Raw genomic sequence first — 24528 nt, 5'->3', positions numbered from 1 at the left:
TCCAACCCCCTACTCAAGAGACTCTATACCAAGGGTCCTCAAACTTTTTGAACAGGGGGCTGATTGATGGTCCAATACACTGTTGTGGGGGCTGGACCGGCTGGATGGGCGTAGCTAGGTGGTCATGTGACTGGGTGGACATGGCCAGTTTAAGTCCATTTTGCTGTACTTGCTCAACCCAAGGAATCTATTTACTTCTAGTCCAAAGATGTGCTGATATGTATGTATATATCTGTATACATGGTTGTACATCACATTCTTCAATGACACACCTGGACGCCTTGATATGCGCACATCCATGCTTTTTAACGTATTGCAAAATTGCATGCTTGTAAGAGGACCACAAAGAAGAGGGTGGGCAAATCTCGATCGAAAGCATCCCAGGCTGAAATGCAATCAACAAATCTACACTCCCCAAGGCGTATTTATTTATTGATTGCCTATAATTTTATTCCAAGCTCCCTCCTCATATTCACGCCCTTATGGGAGAAGAGGCTCGCGCATGCGCAGGCGCCCCCGTCCGCCGTTACCCGGGCCCATTTCTCCGCTCTTCTAAACCCTGGCCACGCCTCCTCCCTTTCGCCATGCTTTCATCCGGGCTTCTCAGCTCCGTTCGAACGCGCTGACGTCACTTATATAAAGGCCCTCAGTCCCTTTGTTCCTCTTCAGTGCGTCGTCGCAGGCCGGCAGGGAGGAGGTAAGGATGCGAGGTAGCGGCTGAGGGAGGCTTCCTTTTTTTTTTTTAATAAGGCCTTTTTGATATAATACGTATGCTTTTATTTTGTCTCACGCACACCGGTTAGCGGGGCCCCAAGGCCGTTATTTATTTCGCTTCCCATCCCCACACACACCCCTCAACGGTTTTCACCCTTCCCGCTTCTCCTCATGGGGGGTGGCTGAGGCGCCATTTTAAAGCTTGGGAAGTTAGGTGGGTGGCGGGAAGTGCTGGTTCTTTCCCCCCCCCCCCGCCGCCCACTCGCTCCCCCCAAAACGCGGGCTCCTCAGGGAGGGTCTCTGGAGCCGCCATTTTGCGGCCGCCTTTAGAGGCGCCTCGATGCTTCGCACGCCCCCGCCCCCTTCTTCAAGGCGCGTGGGACGGCGGGGGGGGGGAAGGGCGACGGGAGTGCGCACGCGCTGCTCTTTCGAGAGGCCCTTTCTTTGCGGAGGGCGCATGCGCTCCGCGCAGTCCGTTCGGCCGGCGCGCGTGCGCGGTTTGCACAAAGGCTCCGGCCTTTGTTGCTTGCTATAATCGAACGTGCGAATTGCTTTTCCTAAAGGTTGAGTGACATTATTATTATTATTGCTATTATTATTGCTGCTATTACTATTATTATTTCTGGCTAAATTCGAAAACTGAATTCCTTGGAAATTTGCCCGGGTTCCTCAGCTAGGGGAGTTTTTATCTTTTCTACCTCTCGCTTTGAACTTAAACCGTCCATTTATATTTTGGCAGAATGGAATGACCGATGTGGTTGTGCCTTCAGCAGTCTAGATGCTTTATTAGGTTGCTTGTTTGTTTGTTAAAGACAAACTGGGTATTCTCCATCAGTTTGTTCTTTTGGAACAGGAAAATAATGAATATTCAGGGAACTATTAAAAACGGTCAGAAGAGAGTTGGATGCAGCTTTCATTCAATAAAAAGTGCCCAGAAATATTTTAATAGTTGCTGAATTTCACAATACTGTAGCTGGTATTTAGATTTGGGGATTCTATATGTCTGAAGGGAATGGTTTGGACAGGCCAAGTCAGAAATTAAACTCATTTCAATTGTATTAGGACGGTTGAGCAATATTTGTAAAAAAAGGGCTGATACTTCAAGAAAAACAATTAAGGAATGAGGCTTAAAAGGGACTATTATGAGGAAATGTGGTTTGTAATTGGCCATTCTTGGTTGCTGAAACTAGAAGAAACTTAGTTTACCATGTCATATTGGAGTTTTTCCCCCCCTTCTTTATTGTAGCAAGAGGTTGGGCCACTTGTACTTTTTATAAAGTACATTTTAGTGCAGCAGTAGGAATGAAGTAATTGACTAGTAATGAAAATGGGATGTTATTAGAGTTGTCTTTTATATTCAGGAAATCCCAAGAATCATATTGCAGTTGTGTGTGGCTATATTTTTTTATGGTTTCTGAAAGTTGGTTGTATTGTTCTAGATTTCAAAATCTTCAAAATGGTTGAAGCGGATCGGCCTGGGAAGCTGTTCGTTGGTGGATTGAACATTGAAACGAATGAGAAGGCTCTTGAATCTGTCTTTGGCAAATATGGCCGTATTGTAGAAGGTAAGGGCAAGGCATCTTGGTGGGGTTTTCAGTTCTGCTGTGATGAACTCAGCTTTTTTGATCGGCTGAAGTGATAGAACTTACCTATCCTCTAAGAAGTTCTGAGCAGGCTTCCGTGAATCCTGGGTTGCACCCCTGTGAGATCAGCAAACAAAATAATGCTTGTATCTCTCTCAGTTCTCCTTATGAAAGATCGTGAAACCAACAAGTCCAGAGGCTTTGCTTTTGTCACCTTTGAGAGCCCAGCAGATGCTAAGGATGCAGCAAGAGATATGAATGGAAAGGTAAGATTTAATGTCTGGTTTTTATTGTGGTAAAACAAAGGAAGAGTACTGAAACAGTTTCAAAGGATCATGTCTGTTGATTTTCTAAGGGATACTTTAAGAAAATCTGTTGCTTTCAAATTGGATAGCAAAGGTTGCTTTCCACCACTTCTTAAAGCGGGAAAAATCCCTAGTATAAGATGTTTTTTTTCAGTGGTAACAGTGCCATAAGAAACATGCCAGATATATGCCAAATGCTTGTTGGATGCTCCTCAAAAGACAAGAGGAAAAGATGTCTGGTATAAACAGGACAGCCACGTGTTTACTTCTAAAGTGTTAGTATTGCAATTTGGAGTTAAAAAGACATGACTTAAAACATTGTAGTAATGTATTTGCAAATCCTACTTAATATTCTCTGGTTTATGCAAATGCAATGACATAACCTTGCTAACTAACCAGCAGTCAATAAACAGCATTAGCATTCTGAGTCCTCTGTGTGCACTAACCAGCTAGAATTGGATGCTGATAATATTCTAAAAGTCAAAAAAAATGTAATAAGCCTAAAGGCAGGTGTTATTCACAAAGATTGAATTAGATGCCTTTGTTCAGTCTTTAGATGGAAAATCCATTAAAGTTGAACAAGCTACCAAGCCCACCTTTGAAACTGGTAGACGTGGGCCCCTCCCAAGGAGCAGAGGACCCCCAAGAGGCCTTAGAGGTGGAAGAGGCAGCAGTGGAACCCGGGGGCCTCCTTCAAGAGGCAGTCATTTAGGTATGTTTAAGTTCCTGTGTATTGACGGCACACAAGACGTAGAGAAGTTGAATGGAAAGAAGGAAAATAGCTGGACAGAAGGTAAATAAAAGTGCTGTGAGCAAGAATTATTAAACTTCGAAATGCAAAAATACCCCAGTCACAGTCCAAGTAGCGCTTTGAAGTATCCATGCGCTCTTGTTCTTAGAAGAGATTGGTGGTCTTTAAAGTCTGGCTTGCCTGAACTTGTATTTTGAAAGCAGGTTCAGAGTAAATATCTAGAAGGCACCATACCTTCTATTTCTGCAGATTCCTGCCTTAATATGCAAAAAAAATGTCAGTTTCATATTGATAATCAACAGGTAATTTTTTGAATCAGAAACAAGCTGGAACGTTAGCCATTGTTTCCTCAAGGAGCATGTTTCTTGATTTTAAGCTGATGCTGATCAGGCCATTGGTAGCTCCTGATCTGGATGGCTATTTGCTATCTCTCAGCGCTCATCTTAAACTGTAAGCAAGCTTCAACAACCAACAGACAGGGCATGCCTCTGGAACAGAGCTGTCATCCTAAGTATGCTTGATTGGCAACGATTGAATGCCTGCTGACCTGCATTCTCACCTGTGCTCTGAGTTTACAACAAGAACAAAGAGGCTCTACAGTTAGAAGATGGGTGTAGGTTACCAGTTTTAGCTGCTTGCTGCTTTTCTCTACCTTGTTTTGTTAATGGCCAGGGCCATACAGATAAAATAGGTTTGTGCATAAATTGTTATATAGGTCATGCCGGTTTCTATGTAGAGGCCTTGATCCAGAGGGTTGACTGTTTCTCAGGACAAAGGGAAACCTGAACATTCTCTCTCTTAACCCTTTTTCACTTCTGGTGCCTCTCAGCATCGTGATGATGTTTCTGAAGCTGTCCTATGCTGTCTTCTAGGTTCCTCTAGAGGCCCTCTCCCAATGAAAAGGGGTCCGCCTCCCCGTAGTGGGGGCCCACCACCCAAAAGACCTGCGCCATCTGGACCTGTACGCAGCAGTAGCGGGATGGGTGGTAGAGGTAAGCCTTGTACAAAAGCTGCTTTAGTTCGCTCATAAAGTTTTAACTTGAGGGCTAAGGCACATTCAGAATGTGGGGCTTTAAAATTCTTGGTGCTGCTTGTGAGGTTCTTTGCTTTCCAGGCACTGGATACACCACAGAATAGCAAATCTGTACAAAATACTTTTATTGCAACATGCACCTTACCCAGCAAGCTGTTGCTCTGGGTCAACTCTGCTCTTCTAGGCTTTGCAAGAGGCTACAGCCATGTAAATGTGTCTAATGTTCAGTTGCAACTAAAATCTCTTATGAGTAACATGCAACCTTTGCCTTCTTCCAAATGTTCTTGCACAGGTTGCAATGAGGTTGTGCTTAATGCACAGTTCTTCTAATTGCCATTGAAGAATTTGTACAATTGTGCACAGATTTTTGCCTTCAATAAAAAACAGTGTAACATTTCTCCAACTCAGAGTGGGGACAAATGCCTTCTCACTGCCTTCTTTCCAAACACTTTAGGGTTTGTTTGTTTTTTTAATTTTAGCGCCCCTGTCACGTGGCAGAGACAGCTATGGGGGGCCTCCACGAAGAGACCCCTTGCCATCACGAAGAGATGTCTACTTATCCCCCAGGGATGATGGTTACAGTACTAAAGACAGGTAAAATAATGTTTGTTACAACATTGAAGCAGATGTCCTCGGACTTTGTGCTATTTTGCCTGTCAGTAATCAAAAAGTAACTTGATTTTTAATTTCTGTAGTTACTCAAGCCGAGATTATCCAAGTTCCAGAGATACCAGAGATTATGCCCCTCCACCAAGGGATTATGCCTATCGTGATTATGGACATTCCAGTTCACGTGATGAGTATCCCTCAAGAGGTTACAGGTACCTAGAGTTCCGTTGTATGTGTTGGTCTCTTAATGTTCTATAGAGTTAATATTTGTTGGCTCTCCGTAAGAATGTCTAGAAAATTGAAAAGCCCAAAATTAATCCATTCCTTAAGTCATCTCCTCATCTGTAACAAGGAGGGACTGGGGTTGGTTACCAGTAACCCTCTCCCTATGAATGACCATTTGTCCTTTTGAAGTTAAAATAGCCCTGAACCAAATGGGGGCTTCAGAGAGGCCTTGGAGGTCAGCCTCGCAGGATTGTGGTCTTCGGCCTCCTCTAACAACATAACCAAATCATTGATTGCAGGTGTTGCCAACACTAGGTGAGGGGGCCACACTTCAGGGCCGCCTCATTTGGCGGCGATGGTAATCCCAATCAAATTGCCATTGCAAGTCTGGAAATTCCAGTACTTGGTGATCAATACGTTTTTTGAATTAAATATTGATGGCAGGCTTGGCTCTGATACCCTTTTAAAGACCTCAGAGTGCAGACCCTACATAACTTAGTGTGTACGTCTGCATACCCTGGTGGCGAAGTGGTTGAACTGCAGTATTGCAGGCAAACTGCCTAGAGTTTGATCCTGGCGGGGCTCATGGTTGGCTCAGCCTTACAATCCTTCTGGTGTCTGTAAAATAAGGACCAGGATTGTTGGAGGCAAGGTGCAAGTAGTGATTTTATAATGTAAACTGGCCGGAGAGTGTTAGAAAGCACTATGGGGCGGTATATAAGCCTAAATGCTATATATAGTATATATACTATATACCTATACCTATAGGTATAGTTGCTATACCTCCTGATTCGTAGAGAAGAGATGGAGAAAGTGTTAACACCGTTTAGAAATGCAGAGAAAAGGAAATCAATGAGAGCCCAAGAATAAAGGAAACTTTTCTATCACTCTGGACGTTCAGTACTAAACCCTAGTAGTTATTCCTCCTACAGCGATCGGGATGGCTACGGAGGGCGTGACCGGGATTACTCGGACCATCCCAGTGGAGGCTCTTACAGAGATTCCTATGAGAGTTACGGTAAGTGCTGACTTTGAGGGCTTGTAAGGAATGTCTTAGGCTTCTTCTTTGACTCACTAGAGTGTTGCTCCTGGGGGGGGCGGGTGGGGGGGGATTAACACGGGTTTTTCTGATGCAGTGGAAGAAAAAAAAAGTAGAAAAATGTTTTTATTTTAACAACAATTGAATTGCAGTTCCCTTAACCTATCGAAGCAAAGTTCAACAATTCTGAAATTGCATCTCTCTCACTGGAAAAACAATGGCTGAGTTTCTTCTATAAAAATAGCAAGCAGTTCTGGAATAATCCCAAAAAAAGAGCTACTTTGTGAAAAAACCAGCATCTTCAAAAACAGCCTGTTTATTTCCTTCTCTGCCCGATCCTTTCCCCGCCAAATATAATGTGAGATTATATTTAAACTACTCCTCAGTTTAAAAATCCAAAAAAAAAAAAAAAGAAGAAGCCATTGATGCATTTCTTTTAAAAAAACTCAGATGTAAAATTGTGATATGATTTATAGTGTTGCCCTATTACCTGACCATTAAACCTGCAGGTAACTCCCGTAGCGCTCCCCCTGCACGCGGGCCCCCTCCATCATATGGTGGAAGCAGTCGCTATGACGATTACGGAAGCACCCGTGATGGGTATGGTGGAAGCCGAGAGAGTTACTCAAGCAGCAGAAGCGAGGTCTACTCAAGTGGCCGAGACCATGTGGGCAGACAAGACAGAGGCCTTCCCCCTTCTATGGAACGGGGCTACCCTCCGCCACGCGATTCTTACAGCAGCTCGAGCCGCGGAGCACCCCGAGGTGGCGGCCGGGGAGGGAGCCGCTCGGATAGAGGTGGAGGCAGAAGCCGATACTAAAAAAACCTTTGAAACTCATGGACCAAATCAAGTTTTTTCCTCCTCCTCCTCCTCCTCCTCCCAACACAAGGAATGTGGAAGTTTTGTCTCGTTCCCAACCAGAGGACTACCGAAACGATGTTTTTAAACTTTTTTTTTAAATTGTTGCTTGTTAAGTTCCCCTTCATTACTGATGTTTTTTGTGAGGAAAACAGTAAAAACTTGTTTTAATTTCATTTCAAAATTGTTAATAATTTCTCTCAAAAAGCAGATGTTAATGTATGCCATTTTGAGCCTGTGTACTAGTGTTGTAACCTTTTCAAAGTAAACGTTAACCCTGAAATGCCACACTTTTTCACTTCGTCAATGCAACGGCCAGCCTAAGGCACACCCCATGCTCCTAAAATGGCCATGGATCGTTCCGCGCATGCAAGCATATGCCTTCTCTCTCGAGGCAAGACGTATGATTTGTTGGAAGGGAGGGTGGGGATGGATGCCAACCCCTAAAGTATTAAGTGTCCTCTGAAATGCAAAGATGCTCCCAAATAATGACCACTCTTCCGTCCTGTGTAAAAATTCAGGATATACCATTCAGCCTTTTTAAGTCAAAACCACCAATGGATAAAGCTGAATGTACATTGCGCCATTCTACGCATTTCCTTAGGCAATTTGCAAGAACCTCACCCCCCCTCAGTGATAGATTTAACCTGTAGCAAAGCCAGCTACGGAGTTCTGTAAATGTAAGGAGAAAAAAAAAAAGTGGTTTGGCCCATCCCATCCAAGAAGCTGCAGAACGTACTTGCTCTTGACTGTTTCAAATTTTTGCCATCCTGTAGTGTCTCATTTTTAAAGGAACATCTTTGACTCCAAAGGCAAAATGGAGAAAAGTAAGATAAGCACAGAAGTCTCTTTCAGCAGCCTCTGAAAAGCTTATGGCTTCCCATAAACAAGTGAAAACTTTCAGCCGCCCACAACAGCTTTAAAGCATCAAATGTGCCCGTGAAAACAGCAAAAGATGGTAAGCAAAGCAAAAAACTAAGTTTTTCGGTCTAAGTCAAAACGTGAAACCAAAGCTATCGTCCTTTTTAGTACAGTAGGACATTCCGTGCGTCATGGCAGTGGAAGCTTTTCTAGCTTTTAAAGAAAGCGCCAGATGGAGGAAAAAAATAAATACCTGTGCTGGGAAGCCTTCTAAATTCGTCATAACCTTGTCTTGGATGAAAATGTGTATGGCACAAAGCTTTTGAAAATGATGCTTAAGAAAGCAACTTGTAAAACAAACGTGTCCCCATAAGGGCTTGGGTTGGGACTTGCTTTTTTGGCCCAGTATGTTTCAATGAAGATATTTAAAAAAAAGAAAGCTACTTGTATTTCTTAAATTTAAGAAATGTAAAAACCGTAATACAGTCAGAACTTGGCTTAAATGGCCAAAATCTGTGGTTAACAGCTTGGGAAATGTCAAGCAAGCCATGATTACGAACTTGATGTTTTAGTTGGATGCCTGACCTCTTTTCTTTATACTGTAGTCTTTGTTTGGGAGTTTTGGTACCTAGGCCGAGTTGCCATGAGCCAGGTGTGCGGCCAGGAAGTTCAAAAGATGCTGTTGAAATGTAGTAAGACCTGAAGACCTCCAGCTAAAGTGCCTCCTCTAAATCTTCCAAACACATATATTGCCAGTCAAATGGACTTACCATGAAAAAAAGCACCATTGGAAAGAAAAATCAGAATCCATAAAGCCATGCGACTTTTTCACTAAGCCATTCCAGTTCATTCCAGTCCAATGAACCTTCCACCTCTCAAAAATGTGTAAAAAAATGTTAGATCGTGACAGGCTAATCGGCAAGCCCAGGTTGTTGGTTTTCTGGGGGTGTTTTTTTTTCCCTCCCCCTCTTTCTGGGGTGGGGTTGTGGGCTTGGGCGGCTGGGCCCACCGGAATCTTTACCCCGTCTGTAATTGTTGCAGGCTGAACGCTCCTTCCTTTTAAGATGAGACCCAGGAAGCAGTGCGTGTGTTGTTGGAAATGAAGGTCACGATTGTGAGCTGGAAGCAGGTAACCTTGTGGAGGTAAGGGAGGCCTTCAAAAATGGCTTGTTTCAGGTATCTTTCCAATTTTTACCCCATCCCTGGTTTGTAGGATTAGCTGACATTTTTAATTCTACGGTTCAGCTTGAACAGGCTGATAGCACCTCCCATTTCACGAGAACCTTGCTTCTGCAAGCAAATGGGAACAAATACTTTTATTATTAAAGTCAAAAATAAATACTCTTATCCAATATGATGTGTTAAAAACTTCTAAAAAGGAAGGTTACCTATGAAACATAGGATGAAGAATATTCAGTAGAAACCTTCCAAAATAGAACTTGGAAATATGTTGGTTTTTTCCCCAGTGGACATTATGGCTCACCTAGGTTTTCTGTACCTAGTTTCTTAAATCCCTTTTTTCTTTTTAAAATGGACATATAAACAGTTAAACAGCTGGAGAGCTGATATGCTTGTGGGCTAATAGCTCCATTGACCTTAACAGGGGTTAGCAGACAGCTCTTAAGCTTTTGCTGAAAGCTGTTTTATCGTTGAGGCTCAGCATTTCATAAGAGATGATCCGTCACTTGAGAAGGTGTTAAGAGAGAGGAGTTGTGGGCATTTACGGCATTTACTTGTTCAGAAACTGCAAGCAGCCAGGTGTGTTTAAGGGCAACCAAGTAAAGGTCCTGAAATTATTCTTTTTTGTGCTATGCGGCTGTTTCATTTTGCCAACGGCATTGGCCAGTCTAGAGTAACAATCATATGTCTTGACAGCCTTTCTGTTCTGACACTCTCCTAATGTTTATATTCCAGGTACAGAATTGTGTGGAGGCCTCCAAAGAAAGAAGCAGTTTCTCAAACTATGGATGTAAAGTTTAAAAAAGGCAATTTGCAGGAAAGTCATTCCCTAAAGGCCATTGTCTGTTGTGACTACAGACAAGGGTCGTATGTGAGATGAAGAGAGTTCTCAAATGTCAGGTGGAAAATTATTTCTGTCCTCTTAAATGCGATGGAAATCCTGGCAGGAAGGCATCCAGCAAAAGCCGTGGCTTGTGATTTAAGGGGGAGTCACATCCCTGATTTAGACAAGTGTACGCCTGTCTCATAACTCTCAAAAGAGATTAGACTGCACTGCAGGAAGCGGATTTTCAAAATGTGGTCAGTTGCAATACTGACCTTTTCCCCAAGAAGAACTCTTCTTAAATTCTCGTGTTCAACATGATGTTTAAGCCAGGAGTTGAACAACGATTTGATTTCACAAGAATGCCACGGCCATCTATAAATGGTTTGGGGAAAATCTACAAATGAGAGAGCATAAAACTCCCATGTAGTTGCCAATGCCCTTTTCATGAAATACGATTGTGAAAAGGAGGTAGTGCCATAAATTTTAGAAACAGGTAAAGTTTTGGTCAAATGCTCCATGGAAGGCGCTCAACGGCTGAAGCTTTGGATCCTTGTATTCATTAAACTGTCTAATAAAGTGTTGGATTTCCTCCTGAGGTCTTCATTGCTCTAAAATGGTCTCTGGTAACAGTTCCGGCTTCCGGAACGAAGTGTAGCACAGGAGTGGCGAAAGACTACTTAGATATTTATCGGATTTGATATTACTGACTAGATAACCAGCTTTTCTGTCAGGCCTTTATGATACAGGTAGATTTGAATGGGTTGACAAGGGTAGAATAGAATTCTTTATTGGCCAAGTGTGATTGGACACACAAGGAATTTGCCTCTGGTGTATATGCTCCGTACATAAGGAGGATAAAATACATCAAGAATAAAAAGATAACTAGTGGTAGTCAAGGATATTAAGCTATCAAATCGTACTAGGAAACAAAAAAGCCCTTCATGGTATTGGACTAGGGTTAGGGTACTTGAGAGACCGCCTGCTGCCAATTACCTCCCATATCCCCGTTAGATCTCACAGGGTTGGCCGCCTCCGGGTTCCATCCACCAGCCAATGCCATCTGGCTACCACCCGGGGGAGGGCCTTCTCTGTAGCAGCTCCGGCCCTCTGGAATGAACTCCCCGCAGAGATTCAGACCCCCACCTCTCTCCAGGCCTTCCGAAAAGCCGTCAAAACCTGGCTGTGCCGGCAGGCCTGGGGTTGATGAGTTCCCCTCCCCTCTCGACTGGTATGGTTGTATGACTCTTGTGTATTTTAATTACATGTATTGTGTTTGTATCCCCTTTTCCCCTTTTGAGTTGTTTGCTGCCCTGAGTTTGTCCCGGAGAAGGGCGGCATACAAATAAACTAAATCTTAAATCTTAAAAACTATAAATTGAAAGGAGCAACATGTTATATAGTAAGTTGGAAGAGATACTTAGCTTTGATACACTGATGGAGATAGGACTGCACTATAGGGACAAAGCAAAGGCCTTTTGCTTTTAAACAGTCCTAATAACTCGGACAAGAGCAGTCCAACCCACAATGTGCCTGGCAGTACTTTGCAGTGGAGGTAGCTGGGTGCTTAATAACCCAGTTAAAAAGAAAGATGAGGGGGAAAAAAACAGGAAGAGAAAGATACTGTTGTGTTAGCTCTGGCCCATTGCAAAGTACTCAAAATGCACAAGGACAGATGGGGGCAGAGAAACTGATGGGAAAACGTTCTGGAACTTCTGTATGATTATGCCGCTTACGGAGTACTGTTTTGTCACCTTAAGACTGTCACTGGGCTTCTGTGTCTAAAAACACTGCATTTTGGAGTCAGACTCCACCCAATTACTGTATTGGTAAACTTGTGTCTGGTCACAATCCTTTGCTTTAAATGATGCAAATTCACAGAATGATTCCACATGCACACAAGAAAAAGCTGCCAATAAATATGGAGGGGGGGGAAGCCATTGTTCCATTTTGAAAGGGAAGAACTTGGAGCAAAAATGAAAAAGATGGCTTAACTTTTGTGGAGTGCAAAACAAGAATTGTCAGTAGAGGGCGACCGGAGCCTATGGGGAAAGATGCGTAGGGCTCACGGCCAACTCTCTGCCCCACAATTATGTGGGTGAGAGGGACGAGCCTCGCTCTGCCAGTTGGCCGGCATGCCCAGAAAGGGGGGCATTCTTGGCGAAATGGCTACAGGTCTGCTTTATTCATGCATCCTATGCTGTGGGATCCACCATCCTGGACACCTGGCTTCCATTAAAACATTTTATGCCACCCTCTTTTGAGTTAACAGTATTGCACGGAGGGAAAGGGCTATTCAATGTGCTTTTTTTTAATAAAAAGGCCCAACAACCCTGAACGTGAAATGTGTAGAGAGCTTCAAACCCTGCCCGGTTTTCAGTTCTTGCCATGCTCTGCAGCATCTGGTGCAGCTCATGAGCTCCGAGGGGGGGGGGGGTGCAGCCTGGCACAAAACCACAAACCAGAAATAGACAACCTGAAGCTTCAGCGCAGCTGCCTCTTGGGTGGCTCAAGTGGCAGTTTTAAGACAGGAAGGAGGGTGAGGGATAAAGGTGCTTCCTTTTTTTTTCTTTTTACAAAAGGCAACTATCCACCAACACAAACTCAAAAGCCCCGGATTTTTTTATCACTGCGTCCCTTGCAAACAGCCCTCCAAAAAAAAAAAAGAGATTGAGCACGATTCCCAGAAAGCAAGAGTTAGCCCTTTATGGCCCCCAAAACCACAAGATGCCACTGTTTGGATGGGAACTTCTAGCTGTATCCCTGAATTCTCCATTTCTCCCCCCCCCCCTTTTTTAAAGTTATGTGCTTGTGATTGTTTTACGTACACAACGGCAGCCCGTGTGGAAAGAGGGCTTTTCATAACACTGAAAGAGTTCATCTCTCATATTTATTTATTTTTAATTTTATTTTTTCCATTTTCATAAGATACAATCACATGTATACTATACATAGCCAGTATCCTATAGTATTAAATAGTAATTACTATTTAATACTATAAGGCTGCAAGAGGAATTACAGTTCCTCTTGTCATCAACGCCCCAAAAAATAAAAACCCATTATTAGCTCTTCTGCTCTCCATACACCTCTTTCTTCCCCCTCTCTCCTTCCCCTTTCTACATCCTTTCCTCCCTCCATCATTTTCTACTCTACTTCCCCTTCCTTTCTCCTTCTCTCTCCCCTTACCACTCCTCCTTGTACACCTCATCTTCCCCCTTCACCCTCTCTCCTGTCCCTCTCTTCCTATCTTTCTTCTCTCCTCTGCTTCCGACTCTTCTACATCCTTTCCTCCCTCCATCATTTTCTACTCTACTTCCCCTTCCTTTCTCCTTCTCCTCTCTCCCCTTACCACTCCTCCTTATACACCTCATCTTCCCCCTTCACCCTCTCTCCTGTCCCTCTCTTCCTATCTTTCTTCTCTCCTCTGCTTCCCACTCTTCTACATCCTGTCTTCCCTCCATCATCCTTTCCTACTCTACTTCCCCTTCCTTTCTCCTTCTCCTCTCTCTTCATTCCACTCCTCCTTATCCTCCTCATCTTCCCCCCTTACCCTCTCTCCTATCCCTCTCTTCCCATCTTTCTTCTCCCTTCTATTTCCCACTCTTCCCCTCCTTGGTGTATTTCCGCTTCCATATCAATATACTTAACATCTCCTAGTTTTAAAGAAAAAATAAGAGAAGACAGTATACATGTGGAATCAATTTACATTAAAATCTAACACCTCTCGTCAAACCTAATATATATCCCTTCCTCCCCCCTAACCCCCCCAACCTTCCCTCCCCCCGACTTCCCAGAACCCATACGTGGTATAAATCTTTAACAAAAACAGTCTAAAATATATTGGAAAAAAGAATAAAACATTGATAACATCTTTACATTGAATTTAGCTCCTCCTTGCTAAGCTAGCTTTAAACAATTTATATCATTCCTGATCTTAATCATAAGCTATCTGGAATTTCTTAGTCCCGTATTTATTTTGTATATAATCAATCCATTTCTTCATCTCTCATATTTAAAGATGTAAACCTTTTAAAATATCTAACCTTGATTTGAGTTACGTGGCCGTTATGTGGATTGATGCCTTAACAGATTCTTGACTGAATCCTCATCGGTCCTGGTCTGTGTGTGTGTTGTCACAGATTGTACAGTCTGAAGGTGAACGATGGCAACTAAAATAATGGATAATTCCCTTCCCCACCCCACTAAAAAACAACCCACTTTTTAGAAATGCATCTTTTGGAGATATCTTGACTTTTACAGCTCAGTAAAAATCTTTTGTACATTTAAAACTATCCCTGCAAGTAGAAAAATCACCAAGATTTAAACGAAGCCACAACACTGTTTCCCTCTGGTAGATTCTTTAATTTTCCTCGCAGGGAGATTTTTTTTTTACCTATCCATTTTCTCGCCCTTCCTATCTGCTCGCCCCATCACAGAATTAGAGAAATTTACTATTTATTGCAAACTTTGCAGGCTGTTTTTTTTATCTCAAGCTTGGCAACTTCAGGAATTCAGGATTTAAACGAAGCCACAACACTTTTTCCCTCTAGTAGATTCTTAAATTTTCTTCACAGGGAATTTTTTTTTTACCTATCCGTTTTCTCACCCTTCCTATCCGCTCGCCCCATCACAGAATTAGAGAAATTTACTATTGCAAACTTTGCAGGCTGTTTTTTTTCTCTCAAGCTTGGCAACTTCAGGAATTCTGGGAGTTGAAGTCCATGGTTAAATTGAAACGCTTTCCTTTGCGACAACAGTGGTGATGGTGGTGGTGCGGAATGTTTTGTTCTTCCGCAGAAGTAATTGCATAAGGCGATCGATAGAAATGCAACAATCTCGTTCCTCCAGTCCAAGCCAGTCCAAGATGATGCTTTCTTGCTTGGGGTTTTTTTTTTGTAAGTATTCAACTGGTTCGTCCTTTTATAGGTGGAGGGTAATAGGGGAAGCACTCTAACTGCCTTTTCGCCCACCTCATAAGAAGCCGGAAGATGCAGCCACGGATGTGGGTTTGGCTCCACCGTTGCACAAAAGAAACATCTAAGAGCAGAACAGCCTTCAGTCATGAATCCAGAGGAGCGAATGGTGACTTGGTTGATTTCCATGGGGGCTTTAAATTCCCCCAAAATGATGGTTGAGGACCCCAAGAAATTCCTCAAGACATCCCTCAGAGACGGGGTTGTCCTTTGCAAACTCCTCCTACGACTTCTGCCTGGCTCTATCGAAAAGGTATGACCGGTGAGGATTCGCTTGCTTTAGAAAAAGGTGGGTAGATAAGAGATGGACTTTTTGGAGGCCAGCTAGAACAGGTTCTGCACAATTTTTGCTCTTCAGCGTCGTCGAAGGGTAAATTTTAATTGCACGTAGTGGTGATGGGGGAAAACAACAGAGATACAAGGGGTCCTTTTAGAGAGGGAAGAAGAGAGAGAATGGCAAAATACCATTAATTTTCTCAAGGACAGCTCTCAATTCAAGGCAGACGAGACCCTAAAAATTATTTCAGTCCTTTCTTTTCTCCTTCCACTCCTGTTTCCAGACTCATTCATTTCAAAGGAGGGAAGAGCCAAGGTGGCGCAGTGGTTAAATGCAGCACTGCAGGCTACTTCAGCTGACTGCTAGATCAGCAGTTCAGCGGTTCAAATCTCACCGGCTCAGGGTTGACTCAGCCTTCCATCCTTCCGAGGTGGGTAAAATGAGGACCCGGACTGTTGTTGGGGGCGATATGCTGACTCTGTAAACCGCTTAGAGAGGGCTGAAAGCCCTATGAAGCGGTATATAAGTCTAACTGCTATTGCTATGACTCAAGTAGAGAATATTCACATGGCTTTAGAAATCCAGGCGTCAAAAAAAAGAGAAGCCCTGAGGCAGAAGTGGAAGAATGGTGAACTTTTACATCCCCCCAAGAAGCGCATTTGGAAAGTGCAAGAGGCAGATGAAAAACACCAACAAGAAAGAAAGAGGAAGAAATAAAACCATGTTGTCTCTTCGCGTTGCCTTGGAAGTTCCTTTCTTTCTCTTGAAAAAGGAAGCATTTCTGCGCGGACGCCTCCCTCTCTGAATTTAGAAGGTTTAGAGGTAGGGATCTAGAAGGATTTAGAGTAGCAATCTCCAAACCTGGCGACTTTTAAGTTTTGTGGACTTCAGTTCCCAGAATTCCTCGTGCTGGCTGAGGAATTCTGGGAGTTGAAGTCCACAAGGCTTAAACGTTTGTCACGTTTGAGGATCCCTGGTGTAGAAGACTCCTTCAACCAGCTGAATTTCTTTCCCCTACCACTCTGAATGAGCCAATCCTGTAGGGAAAGGTAGAAGAAAGAAGAAGAAAGAAGGAAGCGAAGGAGGAAGAGGAGGAGGAGGAGGAGGAAGAAGAGGAAGAAGAAGAAAAAGCAGCAGCAAAAGAAGAAGAAGAAGAAGAAGAAGAAGAAAAGGGAGAAAAAGGAGAAGAAGGAAGAAGAAGGAGGAGAAGAAGAAGGAGAAAAGGGAGAAGAAGGAGAAGAAGAAGAAGAAGAAGAAGAAGAAAAGGGAGAAGGAGGAGAAGGAGAAGAAGGAGAAGGAGAAGGAGAAAAGGGAGAAGGAGGAGGAGGAGGAGGAGAAGAAGAAGGAGGAGGAGGTGGAGGAGGAGGAGAAGAAGGAGAAGAAGGAGAAAAGGGAGAAGGAGGAGGAGAAGAAAGAAGAAGAAGGAGAAGAAGGAGGAGGAGAAGGAGAAGAAGGAGAAGAAGGAGAAGAAGGAGGAGAAGAAGAAAAGGGAGAAAAAGGAGAAGAAGGAAGGAGAAGGAGAAGAAGAAGGAGAAAAGGGAGAAGAAGGAGAAGAAGAAGAAGGAGGAGGAGGAGAAGAAAGAAGAAGAAGAAGGAGAAAAGGGAGAAGGAGGAGGAGGAGAAGAAAGAAGAAGAAAAAGAAGAAGAAGAAGAAGAAGAAGAAGAAGAAGAAGAAGAAGAAGAAGAAGAAGAAGAAGAAGAAGAAGAAGAAGGAGAAGAAGAGCTGTAGTGTTATTGGCTTGGGTTTATAAACAAAACAGATTCTTCCAAAATCTGACCCTCTGCTGCTTCAAATCCACTGCTGTACTTCAGCCGTATCCTGTCCACATGACTCTTAACCTCAGCCCCTGCTTCATTAGATCAGAAGATCTGCTGATGTTGCTTCTTATGGGGCAGAGAAGCCCACAGGCAGGAAGTGCATAATGGGGGCCTTGTACCCGTGGCCTGGAATTTGAGGAATCACAACCAGGCAGCTGCTTTTACAGACTTGATGCAAAAACGTTATTTTTCCTCCCCCAAAAAAGATAAAAGATATAATGGACTTCACAGCGCACATAGTTGGTTGTATTTTGATTACACTTTTTATTTGCGCAGCTCAGGTCAGTTCAATCTTCCCTGTGGCCATTAGAACCGGCATAAGAAGGGTGGAATATAAACAATCATTTTAAAAGCTTTAAAAAAAACAAGAGGATGAAACGCAGAGAAGGACGCTTCCTTCCCCTTCTGTCTCCTCCTCTCTGCGCTTCACAAGCCCTTTCTTACCTTGAGCTCTGCTCAAAACCAGGAACTATGATGTGAGAATCCAACATCCTTGGCCCTGCAGTCCTGAAGGGCTCCAGGCCTCCTGAAAGGCAGAGTCCCTTTCCTTTGGATGTGCTGAACCGGAGTAAAAAATCTTTTATTTTTAGCCGAAGCTCGGTGTTTAGAGGGAGCCATTTGTTTGCAAAACGCTGACTCAGGAGGCCAGCTGCAAATCCATACCTCTTCTTCACGTTTGCCCTTTTAAACTGCTGTGTTTCAATCCAAGTCTCTGCATGTGAATCTATAGAAATTATGGGTTAGCCATCCTGGGAAGTCCCCTGTGACTTGTAAACAGTGACTTGAGTTTTAGGCCCGGATCTGCCAGCAAAAGGGGGGTTTTATCCAACCAGCTGCATTTTAAACCCACAGTGATACAACTGGATGTGATCAGCTTCTCTGCCCGGGTGATTGACTGGGTGGTCTGAAGCCCAGCATAAAAACAGTGGAGAGTTGTGAAAATTGGAGTCTAATAACAAACTCCATACCTGGAGTTTGGACAGATCAATATGCAAGCTAAGCCAATACAACGGCTAGATAGAAACATTTATTTGTTTCTGAAACCGTCTTAATCCATCCTATCCATCTTTGGGGAAAAATCTAATAAACCACGACTGTTTCAGCCAGGGACAAGTCCATCATTCGTGCTTAATCAGCCAAGCAGGAATTCCTAAGAACAGCAACAAAATGAAAGAATTGAAAATCACCTCTCCATAAACGTGAAGTTTTGATACCACTTTATAAGGCCTTGGTTAACGCCACACTGGAAATACTGCATCCAGTTTTGGTCGTCACGATGTCAAAAAAAAAGATGTTGAGACTTTGGAAAGAGTGCAGAGAAGAGCAACCAAGAGGATTAGGGGACTGAAGGCTAAGACATATAAAGAACGGTTGCAGGAACTGGGCATGGCTAGTTTGATAAAAAGAAGGACTTGGGGAGACATGATAGCACTGGTCCAATATCTCAGGGGCTGCCCCAAAGAGGAGGGAGTCAAGCTGTTCTCCAAGGCACCTGAGGGCAGAACAAGAAGCAATGGGTGAAAACTAATCAAGGAGAGAAGCAACTTAGAACTAAGGAGGAAATTTCTGATGGTTAGAACAATTCACCAGTGGAGCAACTTACTTCCAGAAGTTGTGAATGCTCCAACACTGGAAATTTTAAAGAAGATGTTGGATAATCATTTGTCTGAAGTGGTATAGGGTTTCCTGCCTAAGCAGGGGGTTGGACTAGAAGACCTCCAAGATCCAACTCTGTTATTCTATTCTATTCTAAATGAAACAGCCTTCACTGAACCTCATTTTTCCCCCCCTGTCGTGCTGCTTCTTCAGAAATGCCTTTCCAAAACGGTATCTTAGCAAGGAAAACACAATGTTTTTCAGGTTCTGAGGTCCTCAGAAGACAGTTTCAGATGATTTATTCCAGTTGTTGTTATGCACATTTTCTTCCCTCCTCTTCGAAGGACTTCCCCATTTCTCAAGAAAGGAAAAAGAAAGAAAGAAAAAGAAATCCACCAGAGCAACAAAACCAGAAAGACCAGAATTATAATTAGAAGGTTGGCCAACGCTAGTCCAAATTCAGCGGTAACTGTTTTAAGGATCAAATTTGCATGGGAGCAAGTCTTTGAAATACAAGACTCCACACCTGGCTTTAAAGGTTGCCATTATCACCTGAAATTAGGCTAACAAACAGCCTGGTGCAGCAAAGCCTCTTGTGTAGTATCTCCTATCCAACTGGCTTTCCAACTGAATCAACCAAGCAGGCCAGAAGCCACCTAAGAAATGGCTTTTTTCCCTTGCTCCCATCTTTCTCCTTCTTCTTGAAGAAGTTGCACCTTCTCACGTCTTGCAAGCTAGCTAGCTAGCTCTTGCAGAAGACCTTCTAAAGATAGGAGAGATAGATTAGCAGAGTTGGAAGGGACCTTGTAGGTCATCTAGTCAAGCCCAAGGAGGGGAGACCCTACACCCTTTCTGACAGAGGGCAGTCCTGTCTCTTCTTGAAAGCCTCCAGGGATGAAGCTCCCACAACTTCCGAAGGCAACTTCTGTTCCATGGGTTGATGGCTCTCACGGTCAGAAAATGTCTCCTTATTTCTAGGCTGAATCCACTTGGTCCATCACCCATACAGATTCCCAGAATTGGATCTCTTCTCCCAGTTCACAGGTCTTTCATCTCCAACAATCTTTCTCTTCCTACCCTAGCAGAGGGCATCTTATGGGGCCAGCATTCGGCGTCAAGTCCTAAGCTCTGGGTGGCTTTGGGTTCATTTGCTCCACCATGGTTCTTCCTGAGCTGACAGCTTGTCTTCCCCCCCCCCTTCGCCCCCACCCACCCACCCACAGCCCATCTTCTTGTGAAAATCCAGTGAGCACCAAGCTGTCTTGTTCCTTCCTACGAACAGGCAGGGTAATGTTCTTTGAGAACAAAAGTGAGCCAGCTGACAGGAGTTGTCACAAGCTCCCAAATCTGTTTGACTGTCGGATTTTGGTTCTTTTTCAGTATTGCCTGGAGCCCAGGACCGAAGCCGACTGCCTTGGCAATATCCAACAGTTTTTAAACGGGTGTGCAGCGCTGAAAGTGGAGGTAAGCAGCAACAGATAACAGCGCCGGGAAGGGTCTGTGGATGGATAGGCGGTGGGCGGCAGGGGTGGTGGTAAGGAAGAGCCGCTACAACCGGATGCGCTGACCCAATGGGACCCCTTGAGGGTGTCTTCCGTGGGTTGAAGAAGGACTGAGGATTGTGTGTGTGTGGCTGCTGTAGAGGGCCACCGTGCTCTGTCCCCCATTCTGCAAAATAATATCAGTCCGTTTTGGTTCACGAAAGGGTTTATTCCCATTATATACCGCTTCATAGGCCTTTCAGGCCTCTCTAAGCGGTTTACAGAGAGTCAGCATATTGCCCCCAACAATCTGGGTCCTCATTTTACCCACCTCGGAAGGATGGAAGGCTGAGTCAACCCTGAGCCGGTGAGATTTGAACCGCTGACCTGCTGATCTAGCAGTAGCCTGCAGTGCTGCATTTAACCACTGCGCCACCTTGGCTCAGAGATGGATGAATAGATATACATAGATAGATAGATAGATAGATAGATAGATAGATAGATAGATAGATAGATAGATAGATAGATAGATAGATAGATATAGATATAGATATAGATATGGATGGATGGATGGATGGATGGATGGATGGATGGATGGATGGATGGATGGATGGATGGATAGATAGATAGATAGATAGATAGATAGATAGATAGATAGATAGATAGATAGATAGATAGATAGATACATGAGAAAGGGAGGGAGGATAGATAATGATGGGTGGATAGACAGACAGACAGATATGGATGGGTGGATGGATGGATGGATGGATGGATGGATGGATGGATGGATAGATGATAGATAGATAAGGGAGGGAGGGAGGGAGGGAGGAATAGATAATGATGGGTGGACAGACAGAGATGGATGAATGGATGGATGGATGGATGGATAGATAGATAGATAGATAGATAGATAGATAGATAGATAGATAGAGGAGAAAGGGAGGGAGAATAGATAATGATGGGTGGGTAGACTGACAGGCAGAGATGGATGGATGGATTGAAGGCTGAACAAGAGAGAGCTGGGACAGGGGAGGATTTCAAAGGGGGCTTCCAGCCCCAGAAGCAGCTCCTCAATCCTGTGACTCTCTTGTAGCAAGGCCAGTTCAGACGTTCTCGGGGGTTTTTCCTTCCCTGCCGTCGCCTCAATGCGAGACTTCTCCGGAGTCCAGCTAATGCAAGAACCAGAATGTCCGGTTTTAGGCTTCCCGAGAGCGAACCGCCTTTCCCCAGCCTTCTCTCCTTCGGTCTCCCTTATCTTTAGGAAGGCTGGGGGGGGGGTATTTTTCCCCTGCCTCCCCCCCCCGTCCCCGCTCCGCTTCCAGGGTTTACAGACACATCTGGGGGGTGGGAGGGGGGAGACGGGGGGGTAGGTTGGAGGGTGGGGGAGGGCGTGGAAGAGAAGAAATAGAAAAATCGGTGCTTGCAACTCCCACCAAGTGTCATATGTGAGTCTGGGGAGGGGGAATCCCCTCCCCTTTTGCAGCCCACTCCCATTGTTCCCCGGCGGCGGCAGATTGTGTCTGGGGAATGATTCAGTTCCTGCCCCAGAGAAAGGAGAGGCAAAGCCGAAGCAGATGTCTGGATTCGATCTGGTTGTCATTAAGTCGGGGCTTCGGGCAAGATAATTGTGGGGGATGAGAAAAATACCAGCTTCCAGGGGGCACCGCCTCTATCCCACCCACCCACCTACCCAGTTGCTTTCCTTCCAACAAGGCTGCCAAGTAGATCCTAAACCCCCCCACGCCCCCACCCCTGCCATGGGACCCCGGGCTGGGCAGCAGGCAGGCGAGTCGAGTGGCAGGGAGTTCCAAAGGAGACCCATCCACCCACCCAGTTGCTCTTCTGCCAACAAGGCTGCCCAATAGATCCACAGACAGACAGACAGACAGACAGACAGACAGACAGACACACAGACACGTGTGTGTGGCTCTGATGGGCTACCAGGCTGGGCAACAGACAGGGAGTCGAGTGGCAGGGAGTTCCAAGGGAGACACACCCCAACCCCCCCGAAAAATTCGCTTCTGCCGGATTGGGCACCTCCTGGGCTAACGCGAAATGACATTTTTTTTTGTCACGCCGGGGCCGCTCCCCTCTGCAATCCGAAACCGCGGCCGAAACTACCGTTTCGTCCGAAACCAGCTGTTCATTGCAGCCTGGCTCACATCCCCCTCCCTCGCTCCCCCCCCCCGGCTCTTCGTGCTTGCAGATCCGGGGCAACGACCGCTTGGAAGACTGGTCGCCAAGGGTGGGAGGGAGGATCGTGGCGCCCTGCTTGTCCTACACAGCGAGGTTGTTGCAAAAGAGGTTTGCGCGGTGGCAGACCGGCGAGGACTTGGGATGGGGGGGGGCGCGCATCTTTCCCCTCCGAGCCCCGCAGACATCATCACACACACACACACCCCGCCCGGGCTCTGGGGAGCTGAGCGGGATCCCCCTCCCCGGGGAGACCCTTTGCCCGCGGTGCGCCTTGACGCAGAGGGGAGCGGCAAGGCAAGAAGGCAAGGGCGCTCCCCGGGAGCCGAAGCAGGCAGGCAGGCGGCGCGGAGGGGGCGCTCCGGAGCATCGCCCCTGCCTGCCTGGCTGGCTGGCTGCCTCCCGCTCCCGCCGCCTGTCACTTCCCCTGCTTTGCGCCGCCCGCCCGCGATCCAGCTCCGGGTCAGCGCCGTCCCTGCCCAACGGGGCTCCGAGATCGCAGGCAGGCAGGCAGGCAAGCAGCAGCAGCCGGGCAGAGGGAGCGCAGGGCTTGAGCCCCCCGTCGGACGGGCGAGCCAGCTGCGGAGTCTTCCTCTTCTTCTTCGCCCTCCTCCTCCTCCTCCTCCTCCTCCTCCTCCTCCTCCTCCTCCTCCTCCTCCTCCTCCTCCTCCTCCTCCTCCTCCTCCTCCTCCTCCTCCTCCTCCTCCTCTTCCTCCTCCTCCTCCTCCTCCATCTCCGCGGTCCCCTCCGCATCCCCTCCGCGCCTCTCGCGACCCGCGCAGGGGCTCCCCGGGACGCCCCCGACCCTGCTCCGTTCCTTCCCGGGGCCTGCAAGGTTTCCCCGCAAAGCTTCCAGCGCAGGTAAGTCGCTTCCTCCTTCCTTGATAAGTTTCTCCCCGGAGCCTCCTTCGGCCCCCGGTTTTCGGGGCGCCCCGAGGATCCCCGTGAACAACAACAAAAAAAAACCCGGCTCCGTCCTTTCTCTCCTCCTAACGGCCCTGGGTCTTCTTGCGACGCCCTCCAGATGTTGCGAGGTGAGCCCCCTCCCCCGCAGCCCGAAGAAGGACAGCCGCGGCGCCCCCCCTTCCACATCTGGAGGGCGTCCTCTTGCAGGATGCGGCTGTGCCGAAGCCCTGGGTGTCTCCAGATCCAATTTGCGGGGGGTGGGGAAGAGGGGGTTGGACATCCAGGCCCATCGTCCACTTATGGCCTTTGCTCTCCATCCATCAAGGAGGTGGGGGGCAGCTTCCAACTGGAAGGGGGCCTTGTCCCGCTTGATGAGCTGCCACCCGTCCCTGTCAATCTGTACTCTTAGAGGTCAAGTTGGGAATTCTGCTGTCGGCCCAGAAACAGATTAATGATTTCTCCGGCCTTAACGGAGTTGCTTTTCTGGAGCAAAGAGGCGACTACTCGGGGGAGGTGTTTCTCTGTTGCTGCCCGGGCCCTGTGGAATGATCTACCCGCAGAGATCCGGACCCTTCCCACTCTCCCGGCCTTCTGGAAAGCCATTAAAACCTGGCTGTTCCGGCAGGCCTGGGGCTGTTGACCCCCAAATACCGTCCAGCCCCATTTAGAACGGAGTGCATGGTGTGCTGTTTTTAAATCTATCTTTTCTTTCCTTCTATTTTTTTTTCTTGATTTATTCTGTACTGTAAGCCGCCCAGAGTGCGGCATATAAATGTTATTAAACTTATAAACTTATATAAGTGACAAGGGGGTGAACAGAGGGGAGAGGCTGTGGGGGGGCGCTAGATCTCTCCTTAAGAGCAGGCAAGGTGATTGGCAATTGAAAGTCCGGGACCCTTGAAGGGTGAAAAAAAACTGGAACAGTTGCACAATGCCTTTCCTTGTGGGAGGGGGGGGGAGGGTTGCACGGAGAGGAACTATCCAAAGCCCAAACTTTGAAGACTTATGGACTTCAACACCAGAGGTGGGTTCCTACCAGTTCGCACCTATTCGGTAGAACCAGTTCGTCAAATCTACCGAATCGGTTAGAAGAGGTTCCACCAGTGGACCCGGAAAGCAGGCCACACCTACAGAAGAGGTTCCAATTTTTTTTGAAACCCACCACTGACACACACACACACACACACACACAGACAGACAGACAGACTGACTGACTGACTGACTGACACAGAGAGAGAGAGAAAGAGAAAGAAAGGAAGACATAAATAAATAAAAAAAGAAGAAAGAAAGAAAGAGTGGGAGC

At 45.9% G+C, this 24528-nt stretch overlaps 2 protein-coding genes and 1 non-coding gene across 4 annotated transcripts in view; all 3 read left to right on the top strand.

The window, feature by feature from the left end:
* Positions 1-571: 571 nt before the first annotated feature.
* RBMX (RNA binding motif protein X-linked) lies at positions 572-10579 on the top strand. 2 transcript variants are annotated; one of them, XM_087728186.1, is made up of 11 exons: positions 572-697; positions 2154-2279; positions 2457-2563; positions 3152-3314; positions 4226-4345; positions 4866-4980; positions 5082-5207; positions 6138-6238; positions 6769-8076; positions 9021-9122; positions 9894-10579. In XM_087728186.1, exons 2-9 carry the CDS (start codon positions 2171-2173, stop codon positions 7077-7079), a joined length of 1152 nt encoding a protein of 383 aa, XP_087584312.1. In that variant the 5' UTR covers positions 572-697; positions 2154-2170; the 3' UTR covers positions 7080-8076; positions 9021-9122; positions 9894-10579. The 2 variants fall into 2 exon arrangements, with proteins under 2 accessions (XP_087584312.1, XP_013925598.1); XM_014070123.2 differs by having other exon boundaries at positions 6769-9122.
* On the top strand, positions 2316-2388 carry LOC148043210 (small nucleolar RNA SNORD61). The gene has a single exon (XR_015698426.1). It is a non-coding gene; the product is annotated as a small nucleolar RNA SNORD61 (small nucleolar RNA).
* Positions 10580-14958: 4379 nt separating the features above from the next.
* Positions 14959-24528, top strand: part of ARHGEF6 (Rac/Cdc42 guanine nucleotide exchange factor 6) — a 51132-nt gene continuing 41562 nt past the window's right edge. The window contains exons 1-2 of the mRNA XM_087727963.1: positions 14959-15207; positions 20026-20109. Of these exons, the coding sequence (XP_087584089.1) occupies positions 15043-15207; positions 20026-20109 (249 nt within the window). The 5' untranslated portion in view covers positions 14959-15042. The remainder of the gene's footprint in view (positions 15208-20025; positions 20110-24528) is intronic.

Source organism: Thamnophis sirtalis, unplaced genomic scaffold (assembly GCF_051295495.1).
Source record: "Thamnophis sirtalis isolate CommonGarterSnake01/CBP01778 unplaced genomic scaffold, rThaSir2_p1.2 scaffold_13, whole genome shotgun sequence".
Classification (NCBI taxonomy): Eukaryota; Metazoa; Chordata; class Lepidosauria; order Squamata; family Natricidae; genus Thamnophis; species Thamnophis sirtalis.
This window is presented reverse-complemented; position numbering and strand designations above follow the sequence as displayed.

What these genes read in the sequence shown, in the direction of transcription:
- RBMX (XM_087728186.1), top strand. Translation starts at nt 2,171, where the DNA reads ATGGTTGAAGCGGATCGGCCTGGGAAGCTGTTCGTTGGTGGATTGAAC. An exon ending in ATATGGCCGTATTGTAGAAG is followed by an intron (nt 2,280 to 2,456) that starts GTAAGGGCAAGG and finishes TATCTCTCTCAG; the next exon opens with TTCTCCTTATGAAAGATCGT. An exon ending in CAAGAGATATGAATGGAAAG is followed by an intron (nt 2,564 to 3,151) that starts GTAAGATTTAAT and finishes GCCTTTGTTCAG; the next exon opens with TCTTTAGATGGAAAATCCAT.